At 34.5% G+C, this 16,106-nt stretch overlaps 1 protein-coding gene across 3 annotated transcripts; it reads right to left on the bottom strand.

The window, feature by feature from the left end:
- Positions 1-1,292: 1,292 nt before the first annotated feature.
- Positions 1,293-11,156, bottom strand: LOC102720844 (metal transporter Nramp4). 3 transcript variants are annotated; one of them, XM_006645863.3, is made up of 13 exons: positions 10,810-11,156; positions 9,289-9,367; positions 8,984-9,024; positions 8,801-8,879; positions 8,385-8,489; positions 7,038-7,147; positions 6,014-6,195; positions 5,684-5,753; positions 4,498-4,668; positions 3,995-4,099; positions 3,255-3,380; positions 2,977-3,072; positions 1,293-1,756 (listed from the first exon to the last, which is right to left on the bottom strand). In XM_006645863.3, the coding sequence occupies exons 1-13, from the start codon at positions 10,954-10,956 to the stop codon at positions 1,463-1,465; spliced, it is 1,605 nt and encodes a 534-aa protein (XP_006645926.2). In that variant the 5' UTR covers positions 10,957-11,156; the 3' UTR covers positions 1,293-1,462. The 3 variants fall into 3 exon arrangements, with proteins under 3 accessions (XP_006645926.2, XP_015699225.1, XP_040378322.1); XM_015843739.2 differs by having other exon boundaries at positions 8,984-9,100; positions 10,810-10,899; XM_040522388.1 differs by lacking the exon at positions 10,810-11,156 and having other exon boundaries at positions 8,385-8,485; positions 9,289-9,337.
- Positions 11,157-16,106: the final 4,950 nt, after the last annotated feature.

The raw sequence follows: 16,106 nt of genomic DNA on the forward strand, positions 1-16,106 counted from the left end.
ATGATTTTGTACTATAAAAATATGATAAATAAATACAATTTTACTTTTATGAATGTGCTTCTTAAAAGCTTATCTATACATGTTGTTTCAGTGTCATTAAAGTAAATATTTCCAAAGTGATCTTAACCTTATAAAAATGATAGGAATTATTAAACTGGATGGAGTAACTAACTTGTCAAATAATGATGAAACATATATTTGCATTTTTAGAAAATTCAAAGTCTTCTAGATTTTAGTTTTGCGAGGAGATATAATTTGTCCTTGTTTTTAATAATTATTATTTATATATTTTTAATAGCCTAAGCACTTTCTCTTCATCCTTGTGTGGAAAAATCTAGATTTTTTGTGTTTTTTGCCATACCTGATATGTAAAACATGAAAGGGCATATTTCAAAAATTAACAGAAGTTTTGAAGAATAACGGTAGCTTGAGAGCCTTTTTTCCTTTAATTTTTACCCGTGGACGAAGAGATGGTCGTTCAGAATCGGTATGGACACGTGCATGTGGTTTAACCGATAGATGATGATGAGACGCCATTTGCGGTTTTTAATTATTTTGGGAACTTACGGTTCTTTTTTTTCTCGGCAGACGAGGTGTGTGTTTTATTGTGTGAACTATCCAATATATACTCAATATATACTAAGTACCTTCGTCTCATAAATAACGTTATTTTTTGATTTATGTGTCTAATGTTTTGACCATTCGTCTTATTTAAAAAATTTATACAAAATTTTAAAAAATAGTCATGCATAAAGGACTATTCATATTTTATCGTCTAATAACAATAAAAATATTTATCAAAAAAAACTCTAAATAAAACGAAGAGTCAAAAATTATTTTAAAAAACTAAAAAGTAATCTACATTTCATGACGGGTAGCAGTAACGTACGTATAAGCTGCGCGGCAGGTGGGGCCCGTGTGGCGGCAACAGGCAGCAACCGGCCACCAGCCAGAGCGATTTGAGATGTGTGCATGGAGTGGTAACTGTATACTCGTATATATATTGCTAGGACATGGCAGAGGGCTAGCCAACTCCATTATCTGGCAACGGGCTGTGCCACGTGGCACGCTCCTAGCCAATCAATTTGCTTTATAGAGATACTATCCAAAATCTGAATGTTTTTTACTTTTACAAATATTCAGGCAAGTAGATAGCCAATTGTTTATTTCCAAAGATGTACAAGGTACTAATTGAATGTTAGGAGGGAGCACTTTTATCTTAAGCTAAGACGTGGAAGAGAATATTATTTGCTAAGCATAATTAACAAAAGAAAAAGGGCAACGTCTATGACTAGGAAAATTTTGCTACATACAAACAGTTGCTAGCTACAGCATTTGTAAATGATTTCGAGCTATATACATCTTCAGTTAATTGAAGCCCCATTTCAGTACAAGCTACATTAACAACTTGATGCATGTCCATAGAAGAATTACATGGACAGAGCGCGTTATCTTTTTCTATTCACAAATGTACGCCTAATTCTTCATTCTTCTCTTGTATTTGCATGTGTTGAACTTCAATCTCACAAGAAACTGAACTGGTCGGGAATGGAGTAGAGATATTAACTTTTCTGAAAGCCAGGTAGATCAGACCAGCAATATAGGCCGCCATGAAAGGGAAAACAAGGGTGCTAATTACTGCATTGACAGCCCTAGGAAGGTCGCTATGGACAAGCCAATTGACAAAGCTAGTGCAGAAGAAATAGATATTGATTCCAATAATCACCAATGACAGTATCCACGCAATTCGGATAATCTACATAAAAGGGTAAAATCCCAAGAGTTAACAAGAAGTATTGAGTTCAATTTGATGACAGGTGTATGCAGAGAATAATGAAAACCATGGTGTTATTGAGGAAGTTGAATTTCTTCTATGCAATAATGCACATTATGTTGAAAATGACTTCCAATTATCTAGTAAATGTAAATAATACTTCAAGAATCCGTGATTTATCTGGAAAAAATATTTTCTAAAAATATGGATGTAGTCATGTAGAGATACTGACACAAAAAGAAACACTGTTACCTTGAAATTACTCTACCTTGAACTATATACTCCCTCCGTCGTTTTTCATATGACGCCGTTGACTTTTAGTCCACGTTTGACTATTCGTCTTATTCAAAAAAAATATATAATTATTAATTATTTTGTTATAATATGATTTATTATTATAGAAACTTTAATTATGCATTATAATTTTGCATATTTGGATATAAATTTTGAATAAGATGAATGGTCAAACATGATTTTAAAAGTCAACGGTGTCATATATAAAAATACGGAGGGAGTATATGTTTGTACTCAAATATTTATTGAAACACCATTCTTTGAGGTATTTTTACAAATTGAAAACTCTAACATCAACATGTATTTGTGACCTACAGTTCTAGTTGAGATTCCAGTTATGATATTATAATGTGATATATGTACCACCCATGATCCAATGTGCACATGAACCTAAACTTGAGGCACCACATAGATATGCTTATAGTTCTCTAAAAAGAGGATTTTTTCAGAACTTAAAAAGAGGAATTAACTGAACCATATATTGCTACATTTGGTCGCTAGCTACAGATCCTTTTGACATTTAGCCCTTTTAGCAAATATATTTTATAAATACATCCTAAAAACCTTATTGAAATGTGAACCCCTTTCTCAGCACCAGAGATGTTGGTATCAAGGTTGAATGTGTCGACGCTAACTTCCCAGGTGCCAAGGGTTGGGTTTCAATGCTTTTCTTTTCTTTTTTTTTTTTGAAAAACTTTTCAGTGCTAGTTAGTTTGACACCGACCTCTCTCCTATCATCCACTTTAAATCATATTGATTTGTTATCAAATTTTAGAAACACTAACAATTCAATATAAATTAATTTATTTTTGCAAGTTTATTTTTATTGATAAACCATTTTCAGTTCTTGTATGGTAAAAGCATGTCATGAACAAATTGAATAGTAAAAGCTGTATTAGCAAGCTTACAGATGTTGAATTCTTGTATGGTCCTATATTTGTGCAGCTGCTATTGAATTTGATAAGAGGAATTAGAGCAAATGGCAGCACAACTGATAATATGATCTGCATCAAAAAATTCACATTATGTAACATCCCATAATTATTACACTCGTTTAATCTATGGTTCTAAAGTTCCTATTAGTGAAATATGACATGTTTCATTCAATAATGTTTCATCTTTTGTTCCAGTGTGCATATACCTAGTTATTATCTGTTGATAAGAAGAGTTTAGGAAGAGAAATTACCGCAGCTATGTTGATAACTCCATGCACATGTAAAGTACCACCAATGCTGCAAATTATCAAACTAGGTAATAAGGTGAAACAAGGAGCAACTAGATATATGATACACTTTCTCATTCCGGAGAAGCCCTGTAACAACATTTGGTAAATCTTGTATGAAGAAACTTAGGGAGGAAATAATACCAAAACTAAAAAAAGAAAGAAAATGCCCATTTATATACTGGCACAAAACTAGAGCCTTTCCCTAGCCACGTCTTATCCGTTACCAGTGGTGAACAAATTCTTTAACTCCAAAGTTACATTTAAAATTCAGTGGGCATGCAATTAACTCGAAATTTGTATTTGTTCATATTGGGATGACATATCTTCTAAAGGTATCTAATAGGTTTGTCCTTGAGAGCCTTCTATTGGTAACTATATAGAGCAGGGTATTTATAATTTCCCTTGTGACTGCTATTAATTAAAACTTATTGCATCTAACTCTCAGATCTTCTTCTAAGAACAGTATCAAATGATTATAAGCCAAGCTGACCTAAGTCAAACCAATTTTACCAAAGTTCTCACATGTATTTAGTAAAGATTTGATTGCTAATTAGTTTTTTTTTCTAACACATGTTATATAGTTATATAATTATTTGTGTTCTATAACTAGGAGAACACAAAATTTTCCCTACATTACATGATATGTTGACTTTCTCTGCAGTTCTTTTTCCTTGCAAACTTATATGCCTGCATAAATGTACCTGCATAATGTATTGGCCAGCATAACTCGTAGCCACTGTGCAGCTCTGTCCAGAAGCTAAAAGGGCCAAACCATACACAGTTGAACTTGATTTTCCCAAAATATTCTGCATTACAAGCATTAAATCATATTATAAGACAAAGAACGAGGAATCACTAGGGAAAAAGTATACTCCACTAATTTAGGTTTCTGTTAATATAATTTTGTGGTTTATTGTTTCCTTTTAGTGGTGAAACATGTATGCAGTAAACCTCATCCATTCACTATGCTTATTATAAGCCGTAACGGCTATGCGTAAAACTTTTGTATATATATCCTTAGTAACTTAGAAGCAAATGTTGGAAAATAGACTATGATTAAAAAAACTTAAAATTAACTTCAAAATTAAGTTTTACAATCCAAATTTCCGCGTCTCCTTATAAGCTAAAGGGTAAGCGATGGAAGATTAAGACTACTGCACATATTGCTACACATGCAGTAATATGTTTTCGTGAAATACTATACCTTGAGTAGTACAGAAGTTGAATTCAATGTCAGACTACTGCACGTGCTTGTGTCGGCAGATGAGAGATTCTTGGCACATACAGTACCAGATACTGATACAATAGCGACATTTATCAGCAGTGCAATGAAGAGAGCTAATGCATTCTCAAGCAAGAAGAATGTAGAAGTATCCTGCAGGAAAGTAGATTCAAATAATATTAGGAAGAAATTATGAAAGGTTGAACACAAAAAAACATAAATATAAAGAGCTAGATACACATAAAAAAGGGAGAATTGTTTAAATGCCAGTGGAAATTTTCTGGTTTCTTTATACGCCACTTGATGCAACTACGTCATGATTCAACTACCATTGTTTGGTTCCTTTCATACCATTATTTCAAGTTTGTTCACCTCATGATGCAACTACGTCAATGACCATTAAGTCAACGAAAAAAACACATTTGCCCTTAAGGAAAAATTCAAACGTGAATGTCAAAATTTTATTTCTCATAAATTATATCCAAGTATCCAACTCTATTAGTAATAAATTGTGCTATAAAACAATAGATAGCAATTAAAATATAGCAGCTATATTTATATTTATTACTAATAGAGCTGTTGGATATAACATATGAAACATAAAATTTTGATAGTCACATGAATTTTTCCTTAAGGGAAAATGTCTTTTTTGCGTTGATTTAATGGTCAATTAACGGTTCATTGAAGGTAGTGGTATAATGGGGGTGGACAAATTTAAAACAATGGCATGGAGGAGAAGAATCAATTTCAAGCGGTATATAAGGAAACCGATCTAATTTCAGTGGCACATAAAGAATTCTCTCGAAAAAAAATTAAACCTTCTCTTGAGGATTGTCAAAACCATCCAGACCTGCTGTAGAATATGGAAATTATTGGGTAGTTTTCATTCTGATTAAAAATATAAATGTTCATGTCATATATGTTCATTTGTCATGCATGGTTTCAATTCCACAATAAAACTTGAATGTAAACATAAATTCATTTTGAAATATGTTTTATGTTATATGAAGACGAATAATCTAGAGGACAAGCAGAATCACCTTGGTAAAAAAAAATATCAATGGGTTATATAGTAAAATATTCTTTCACTTTAGTGGAAAAGAGTAAAGAAATACGTCAAGATGTTAGAAATTAATGTTAATTATAACATAAACATATATTCCTTTACCTTGCGTCCTTTGGGAGTATCTGGCATTATTCTGGTTAGCACCAAAGAAGAATGCAGGAAGAGATTATGCCTAATATTATCAAAAAACACAGAAAGTTTGTAAAATATTCCTTTTCCTTTACATTAGATGAGCTAACGACAATAACATCATTTTTAGAGTGTGAAACAATATTCAAAGGTTTGTTTATCTAATAGATATATAACTCTTTAAATGAAAATAATGATCTGCAACTAAAAAGTAATGACAATGAAAATGTAAATTCATTTGAATTTTCAGATAAATAGTAAAATTATAGTACTAAGATAGTCACATGTAGGACTAAAACTTACGGAACAATAAGGGAACCAAACATCGCAACCATATCTGAAGTAGAATATTCTCCTTTGGGCCTTGGGATAAAAAGCCCCTCAATTACCCCTCCAACAGGAGGGTTGACTTTGCTAAGTTCTATAAAGAAGCAAGTAGCCATCACCAACATAAGAACTGATACAATGAACTCCAATTTCCGAGCCTGCAATGTAAAGGGATGACATGCATGTCAATCTGCTTGCTGACACAATCTACAATGTATCTACAATAAGGCAGGAAATAATCCACAAGAAATATATTATTACTGGTAATAGTAACTGTGTAATATGGTATCTGCTTCAGATAGCAGTATGAATGGGATTTTTCATGAGAGAGAGAGAACATTCATTTATTTTCGGTGCAGTTTTTCTAGAGGAAATTGTTTTGGGTACAATTTCTCATATTCCATTAGTGAATGTCCACTTACTACACATTTTGCTTATCCCATTGGTGACTTCAGGTTTATGCCACTTCTAACAAGCCACATTTTGGTTATCCCATTGAAGTTCTGTTTTAGTCCAAAACTGATGACTGCCAATTGACTATTTTGCCTGTCTTCTCCACTGTCTTCTCCACTGTATCTCCTCCTCATCTTTTGTTCACATTCTCTACCCTTATATCAGATTTCTCTTCCTCACCTCCAGCACCAATCAACACGGACAAGACCCTCCATAGTTGGATACTTCACAGCACAATGGTGCTAGTGCAGGCTCCTCTGAGGCAAAGGCTTCCGCTAGCACAGGTGGAGAGGGAGGCAACAGATGTGGAGGAGGGCAGTGCTAGTGCAGGCTGATGGTGGTGGTGGTGGTGGTGGTGGAGGGAAAATGTGGCTTGATGGAAGAGAGGCATCAACAAGAAGTCAAAAGAATTAGTGATATATGAAAAGTGGACATTCACCATTGGCATAGACAAAATTTTCCTTTACTTTTTCCTGAAAAATATCATATTTGGTGAGCTCTTTAATTGTGTTTCTTTTTTATTTTACGAGGAGAGAAAAATTCTTACCCCACAACTCTGTAACCCGAGAATCAGGATAGTGGATGCCCCACACACCAAGACACCAGCCCAGAAAGGGATATGAAGTAGCATGTTGTAGGCTAAAGCAGTTCCTAAAACTGCACAAAGACCACAGAAAGAATAATGAACCTTGAAGAATTGCAATACATAATATAAAATTGTGAAATTATGTAAGGTTTATAAAGGAGTAGTGTAGTGTATAATGCCGATTCTGTAAGCTTATGTCAAGAAATAAATTATACAAATTGTGATCAAGCTAGATAAGTTATGTGGCTGACAAGAAAATAATTCCCTGCAGTTATATAAACATGTTATCTTGGACATTGACATGGTCTCAATAATACGACGTTAAACATTAATTTCTGTTACAACGTATTTATAAATCAACAATAATACAAAGAACTTTTGATAATGAATCTAATTAGAAAGAAATAGCATATCTCCAAATCAATATTTTTTGGTGACTCATCGGAGTATTTGCTTCAAATTTGACAGAAATAACACAAGATAAAAACCTAGGACTCCACACTGTGACAGTCACATTCTAATAAACCACATGTTCAGGGTTTAGCATTTCTATCTTCAAAGTATAATGTAGTGTCATATTTTCTTTTTCAGAAAATGGAATATTAATATCCCAGCGACTGAACCATGCACAAAGCCATAATTACTTATCACAAGTTTCCCAAGCCAAGCAGAATCTTCAGATGTTGATGAAACATTAAATTTCTGTTCGCTTACAACCTATTGCTCAACCACCAACCATGCTTGTTGAATAGCTCCATAAAACTATGCATCTAGATTTCTTTCAATAGATTAACCTAATTTATGGGTTACCCCCATGGTTTATACATGTATTTTTAATATAATTAGCAACAGGAATGTGAGAATAGACGCACTATTACAAGTCCTAATGAAAAAGCTCTAGTTCCAATACAAAATTTTTATTTTTAAATCCTTTTAATAAAAAATTTCAGTACTAAACTTCAAAGGAAAATACTTTTTTCATATGAACTTTAGCCATGCCACCAAGACTAGCGTGGCAAGCCAATGATACCACGTTAGTCAAGAGGGGTGGCATGACCAAAAAAGTTAGAAAGTGAAAATATTTTCTTTCGAGGTTTAGTAATAAAATTATTTATTAAAAAATTATAAAAAATAAAAAAATCTCCAATATACTGGGCTGAGATGACCATTCCTCATTATGAGAATATGTGGACAAATGGACAATAGACAGCAAATATGCTGTAATAAGGATAATATTTTCTCCCATGTAACAAGTAAAAAATATCTCAACATTTATGCAAGGAAAACACAAACAAACAATACTAATACCTCCTGGTATAGTGGCAGCAATTACACCTAGCTCTGCGAGTAACCATAGGGAGTACTTGACATACTTTGGATATTCACCCATGCACAACTCAGCGAGGTGCCTTCCTACAGTGTATTTATGTCGTAAGTTTCATATAAGATACTCCCTCCGTTTCATGATGTAAGATGTTTGACTTTTTTATTTACAATGTTTGGTCATTTGTCTTATTCAAAAGATTACGGAAATATCATTTATTTTGCTTGTGATTTACTTTATTATCAAAAAAACTTTAAGCACGACTTGTTATTTTTTATATTTGTACTAAATTTTTAAATAAGACAAATGGTCAAACGTTGCAAAAAAAAATCAAACATCTTACGTTATGAAACGGAGGTAGTATAATTTATAACCAGCTAGATAATATGAGTAGTTTCACCTGTAATGATACCCAAATTTGCTGCCAACGATTGTACAATCAACACAAATATGAACCCAAACAGGAGAACCCATAGCAACTGAAATTTTAAAGATGAATGAAGGTGAAGTGAGATGGTAAATTTACAATTAATTGACAAAAATGTAGACCATAATATTCAACAGAAATTTTGAGAGTTAATACCGAGTATCTATGGCTGGATCCAGCTAGCAAATCAGTTTGCACTGTTCCGAATTTCAAAGTGAAGCAGTTAAATACGTAAATACTAGAAAGGGAAAAATATGATATATTGAGCACAGCCTGCAATGAATTTAAGTAGTAACCACCCATATTCCTTGCTACTATTTTTGAATTGATCAAAGCCACTTATAACTTAAAATTACCCTTTCTCACCATTGGAATAAGGAGCATGGATGGACACAAACTGGTCAGGCATAGACAGGCATAGTTCTAGTTCAAGGAAGATTGAAGGGCAAAGGGGAGCTTACAGTTACTAGGGTCAAGGTATGCGATGGAGATAACAAATCCAGGTCCAACATGTGCAAGAAATCTCTTCCATCCGGGCACCTGCTCTCACAGATATAAATTACTAAATGGACTTAAAAACGTTCTGGGAAAAAAAAAACAAAGTTGTACATTTCAGTATCTAGAGCCTAAATATTTTCCCTGGTGGAATATATAGTTCAATTGTGCTGTAAAAGATGGTTTTATTTTTAAAAAAACATTATTTTTCCACTAACTTGTTTTCTTTCATATACGTCATGCTTACTTCTGACTACAAGTGAAATGTTTTTCTAAAATTTGGAAGACATAATTTTTAAAATTTAAGAACTGTTTCAGCCTTGAGGTGCTTTGCCGCATGAGAGCCATGTTAATCAAAGTAACTCTAAATTTGTGCCAAGTTGAAAAGTCAGTCAAATTAAATTCAAGGTTGAATATTTCATGGTTTTCAAGTTTATGATTGATAATTGTTTGACTGCATGAAAGCTCATGGTAATAAAATGGAATTTCTTATTTAAAACTTATTCCACTAATTTGTTGATAACCTTAAAATTACATATAACAATTATTTTATAACAGTTCATGCCAATCTCCAAACCAACTAGAGGTAGAGTTCATTGTTTTCCGACAGGTCAAGTATATATAATGCAAGACAAGTTTTACAATATGCTACACTAACTAAATGCCATTGACAAATGCAATAGCAATTTGCCATCACAGAGGCGTTCCTCTTCATTCCTGGCAACCACCACTAGAAACATGTTAATGATACGCAACTTTCTTAGGATTTACGTCCTCTACTATTATAATAGTGACATTACCGTCACTGGATCTGTAGGAGAATAAGACCCACATGTCAGTGATTTTAATGGCACTGACACAATGACGTGGGATCTCAATCCGCTCTATTGTGTGTTTGAGAAGAACTACTATATATTACAAGACTGCAAATTTGTGCAATAATCAAACCATAGGATTATGTGACTATAAATTAATCCTACAAAAATAGGCTTATTCTTTTGTAACCAGATGAAGAGATGGTATGATCTATGGTCGCACAGGACAACAGTTTCCTCGTACAAAATATGGTAGCAAAGCCAAAGGTCATCCTTTTTCTTTCAGAAACTTTGATTATGAACCGTGCAGATTCTTTCCAAAAAAATATCAAACAGATATTCCCTACATATCTGAATTGGCTAAACTAATTAATCAACAATTATGGATATGGTTTGCTTAAAACTTGTGCGGACAAGAGCAGACGGCGAAGCTGAAGATAGCAAGCATACGCCCCATCTGTTTCACTTATGCACATCAAGCCAAAATTTAAATTCTCAATCTTAAATTTAAATTAACTTTAAATTTTTTTTAGAAGTTTATTTTTCAATCTTAGCTTGGTCATAAATAATACGTATATAAATCTTTTATTAACAAATTATTTTTCATTTATAAATATGCCGTCAGTCCCTCGACCCATAGCAGAGGAAGAAGAAAAATAAAGGAAAACTAACCTGGACACCATTGTCGTCCAGACCGCCGCGTTGCCCAGAAGAGGAAGCCTCCGCGGCCTCAATCTCTATCTCCTCCCCGCCGCCGCTGCAGACGGCGGCGACCCTCCCGGTCCCGTGCTCCCTCCCTCCCCTCCTCCCCTCCTCCATTGCTTCTCCGCCTGCCTCTCCCCCGTCACCGCCCGCCAGTGGCGCAAGCTAGCGTCGCCGGCCGGTTGACCATTCCACGGTACGGTTCTCCCTCTCGAGGCCTGCGCTGCCGCAAGAAAAAAGCAGCAGCAGCGGCCGGGCGGCGGCGGAAATATACGAGTCAACCCCCACCCACCCTCGCGATCCCTCTGCAGCACACCCGTACTAGACTAGTAGTACGAAATGGGGGGGGGGGGGGGGGGGGGGGCTCGGCTGGCTGGGCATCGAGAACGAGAAGGTCGTTGGTCTCGAGGGGGGGGGGGGGGGGGGGCACGCACGCACGCGGGCCACCTAAACCCACCGGGGCATAGTTTAATGGCGGCGATGGCCTCCGACGTACAGCTCCTCCTCCCCCCGTACGGCGCGATGCGGATTGCTTGCTGCCGCTGGTGGCCATCGACGGACGGTACGGATGGTGGGTGGGGGGAGGGGGAGGTGACGAAGACTTGATCCGCCGTTCGCGCCGCACGACTGACCCGGGGCGGGGGCCCCTTCCCCTTCGGCCTTCGCTCGCTTTCTCGATCGCGACCACGACGACGACAGTGGCGGCAGCTGCAATTTTTCTTTTCTTTTCTTTTAGTTTATGGAACTACTCTACTCCCTCTATTCTATTTTGTACGTCACCATCAACTTTTTGATCGATAACTCATTTTACTTGAATTTCTTATTTAAATACATAAAATTATAAATCATACTTATTTAACGCTACTGACATTTTAATATATGTTTAGTCGTTCGTTTTATTTAAATTCTTTTGTAAAATAAATATGTAAAGTTATATATACCTATAAACATATATTTAACAATAAATGAAATGATATAAAAATAATAAATAACTATGTAAATTTTTAATAAAATAAATAGTTAAACGTGTATTAAAAGTCAGTGATCTTAAACATTTATTGACGGATGAAGTACTTATATAATAAATCATATTATAATTAATATTTTAATAAAACGAATTATTAAATACAAACTAAAAGTCAATGTCCAGTATAAAAGAAATAGAGTGAGTAATACTATTTATTCCGGCGCGGCGTGTGCTATCAACGGCGGTGGGTGTGAGGAGTGCGTCGTGACAGCTGGACAAGCAGTGACAGCCGCGGCCGGGCGACGTACGGCAGTCCGGATAAGTACGGCCGACGGAGCTGCTGTGGACATATAGGGAAATCTGGCTGCTTTTCTTTCCTTACATTTTTATTAGATTTTTTATCAGTTTTACACGTATGTTTTTATTACATCATATATTATCGGTAAGTAATTTCTACATAAAAGTCGATCATCTTACTAGGTAGATTTTAAACTTTATAGTAGTTAATTTTTATTATTTATACTAACGTAAAATCAGATAATCTTTAATGTTTTGTTAAAAACACGTTCCCATATCATGATAACCATTTCACGACAAACTGTAAAAAAAAAAAGCTGAAAATCAAGTTTTTCAAAATATAAAAACTTTTTTCATTTTAGAGGGATAAGAATGAGAGGGGCGGTGATTATAATTGGTCACTAGGGAAAGTATATGAAGTACTTTATTTTGAGATAAAATTAAATTCTATAGTAGTTATCATCCTCTTTTTTTTTATTTCTGTATATGCTTAAAAGTCAAATTTTAAATTTTTAACCTTAAATTTGGAGTTGATTTTAGAATTTTTTATCGAAATTTATTTTCCATTATTTGGTTTTTAGGTCGCTAAGAATACATATATAAATTTATAAATTTCTGTATATGCTCGTCGTCGGAGCCCGTGCGGCCGAAGGAAGGGTAGCCACTGGCAGCGCTGAGGGCCGTTGCCGCTGTGACTGGTTGGGGCGACGGGAGCGACAATAGAGACGGTAATCTACGATCTCCATTAGCTTCCAACCGTTTTAATGACTTAATCTGTTTTTGGCAAATGGAATATCCCTAGTTGTTGGAGATAAAACAATTTTTCCTTTGCTATATTGATTACAAACATGCTAAAACAACATATTTAAGAAATTATTTTTGCCTAACTGTTGGAGTTGCTCTTAGTTACGAGCTTAATAGAAAGCTCATCGAGATTTTTTATGTCCATAGACCTGTCAACATTTCGCATGTTATCCATTAAAGAAATAACTTGATTGGTTCAACCTGATCTACATTTGAATTTGATTGATACAACCAGCGAAACGGAATGATCACCAATACTCTTTATGGCCTTGGTGAAGAATGAAACAATGCCCATGTTCCACTTCGTATTTGAACTCCATTTATTTAGCTTGATCTCAAATCTTATCGCGCAAATCACAAAAGAATGCCTTCAATTCTTTGAAACTACCCACTGATTAATTCCACTCCCACTTATCGATTTTCAATAATTTATTATCTATCTTCGGATAGGTCTAGTTCGAAGTTCGTGAACGATCACGCACGTCCCTATCGCATGAATCAAAAAAAAAAAGGAATAAACAATGTATACGGTTGTACCCTTTGCTTCTCTTTTCTGGACCCAAGCCTGGAGAAAATATAAGCCGAACCAAAACAATACACATATATTTATACATATAAAAGTTCATACATACATACTTTGCACATATAAAACCTTGTTCAAACAAACTTTACATACATAAAGTTTGTACACATAAAATTTCTACATATAGATTTAGAATAAATTCAAAAACATCTTAAAACCTCCAAAAAAAATATGCATAAACATTTGTACATAGAAGAAAGTTTATACATAGATAATTTATATATACACATATATAAAAGCTTTGCAAGTATAAATTATGAATATGTAAACTCTATAATATAAGTCTGGAACGGATTCAAACTTCATGCAAACTTTATACATAAAGAGTTTATCCATAGAAATTTTATGCTTACATACAGCGTATATATAAACTTTATACATATGAACTCTATGGATACAAATTTGAGACAATTTTTTTAAAAAAAAAGACATGCGCAAGGGATTGAGGCCGAAACAAAAAAAAAAAAAAACGTTTCCTCACCCGACCGTTCCGTACGTAACGAGGGCGCGCGTAATTAGCCTTTTCGTTGTCTCCGACTCTCCGTCGACCATCGTGTTCGGAACGCATTTGTGGGCGGGGCTCTCTCCTGCCTCTTGGGCTTTGGTTTCTGGAGGCACCCATCAAAAATGTTTTGGCCCACTGATGCATAATACTACTACAGTACATGCTAAATATTCAAAGGAAGCGTAACAAACAGCACAGAGGTAGCAGAGCTAGGATGATTATGATATAATACCGGTGTCACAATGTGTTGTTGCTTAAGTTCATTTTTCAGATTTTAGATACAATGACTCTTTGTTTTATTTAATTTTTTTTGCCATTACTATTTTTATTGTCTAGATAATAAAACATGAATAGTACTTTATGCGTGATTATTTTTTTAAAATTTTGTATAAATTTTTTAAATAAGACGAATGGTCAAACTTTGGACACAAAAATCGAAAAATGATGTTATTATAGGACAGAGGTAGGATGTTAAGCAATTAGGTTTTTGCTAGAAAGTTGTCAGGATCAACTGAAACCTGGCATGCTATATTAGATCCGACCCTAAGTGCATTATTAGCATTTTTATGGATAGTAAAACATAACGACATACTCTTTCCTCTCCTAAATATTTGACGCTGTTGACTTTTTTTATACATATTTGACTATTCATTTTATTTAAAAAATTTACATAATTATTAATTATTTATTTATCATTTTATTTATTATTAAATATGCTTTTATGCATATATATATATATATCTTTACATCTTTGAAAAAAATTAAACAAGATAAATAGTTAAATATTTATAAAAATATCAACAATGTCAAATATTTAAGGACGAAGAACCGTGGCTGTTTTGGCTGCGATACAAAAGGACGCACGTTACTGATTTGAAACCGAGAGCGGCAGGAGAAGACCCCAAAGTGCGGGCTTTTAAAAGGCCCATATACATACGGTTCACTAATCACTACATGCATAACGTATTAACGCTATGCAGGGGGCAGGCATGCAACTGACGAGTACTCCCTCCCACCCTCCCTACCAGAATAAGATAATTTTTTAATTTCCGTGTCCATCGTTTGATCATTGGTCTTATTTAAAATTTTTTTAAGAAATTTAAAATAAATTAGTCACACATAAAGTACTATTCATAATTTATCATTCAATATAAACAAAAATAGTAATTATAATTTTTTAAATAAGACGAATAGTTAAAAATTATAGATAAAAAATGAAAGATCGATTTATTTTGAGAGTGAGGGGGTAACTGGTATGAGCCATCAAATAGTCCGATTGGCCCTACCTAGGCCGGGAGGATAAGGTAACTTATTTCTAGCACGGAAAATATAGTAATAGATTAGTACATGATTAATTAATTATTAATTATTAAAAGAATAAAATGGATTAATATGATTTTTTAAAACAACTTTCCTATAGAATTTTTTTGTAAAAAATACATCGTTTAGCAGTTTGGAAAACGTGCACGCAGAAAACGAGAGATATAAGATAGCTAAAGAAGCTGTCGAACGCAGCCCTAGGCCTCTGGCTGTCGCTGGTGGGTAAGAAGTAAGAAGTAAGGCCTTGTTTAGTTTCGAAAATTTTTTTCCAAAAACATCATATCAAATTTTTGGATACCTAAATAAAACATTAAACATAGATGAACCAAAAAACTAATTGCACAGTTATGTAAGAAATCTTGAGACGAATCTTTTGAGCTTAATGAATCCATGATTAACCATAAGTGCTACAGTAACCAATATGTGCTAATGGCAGATTAATTAGGCTCAAAAGATTCGTCTCGCGGTTTCTAGGCTAGCCGTGAAATTCATTTTTTTATTCGTGTCCGAAAACCCTTCCGACATCCGGTCAAACGTTCGATATGATGTTTTTGCCAAAAAGTTTTGGCAACTAAACACCACCTAAGATAGACACACCACATTGGTAGCGGGAGTGGTGTTGGAAGTTGTTTGGGATTTTTTTATTGCTATTTTAATATCTAATTTTAAACATACACTGTCCCAAACTTATTTTCAAAATCTGCACTAATTGATCACGCTAGTACCACTGGTGTGACCATGGTTTTGCCATGCTAACTGGACCACTATGACCAGAAATACCACTACACTAC

Source organism: Oryza brachyantha, chromosome 1 (genome assembly GCF_000231095.2).
Source record: "Oryza brachyantha chromosome 1, ObraRS2, whole genome shotgun sequence".
Lineage (NCBI taxonomy): Eukaryota > Viridiplantae > Streptophyta > Magnoliopsida > Poales > Poaceae > Oryza > Oryza brachyantha.

What these genes read in the sequence shown, in the direction of transcription:
- LOC102720844 (XM_006645863.3), bottom strand. Translation starts at nt 10,956, where the DNA reads ATGGAGGAGGGGAGGAGGGGAGGGAGGGAGCACGGGACCGGGAGGGTC. An exon ending in TGCTGCCACTATACCAGGAG is followed by an intron (nt 7,148 to 8,384) that starts GTATTAGTATTG and finishes GTCTTTGTGCAG; the next exon opens with TTTTAGGAACTGCTTTAGCC. An exon ending in TCGGGTTACAGAGTTGTGGG is followed by an intron (nt 6,196 to 7,037) that starts GTAAGAATTTTT and finishes TTTACATTGCAG; the next exon opens with GCTCGGAAATTGGAGTTCAT.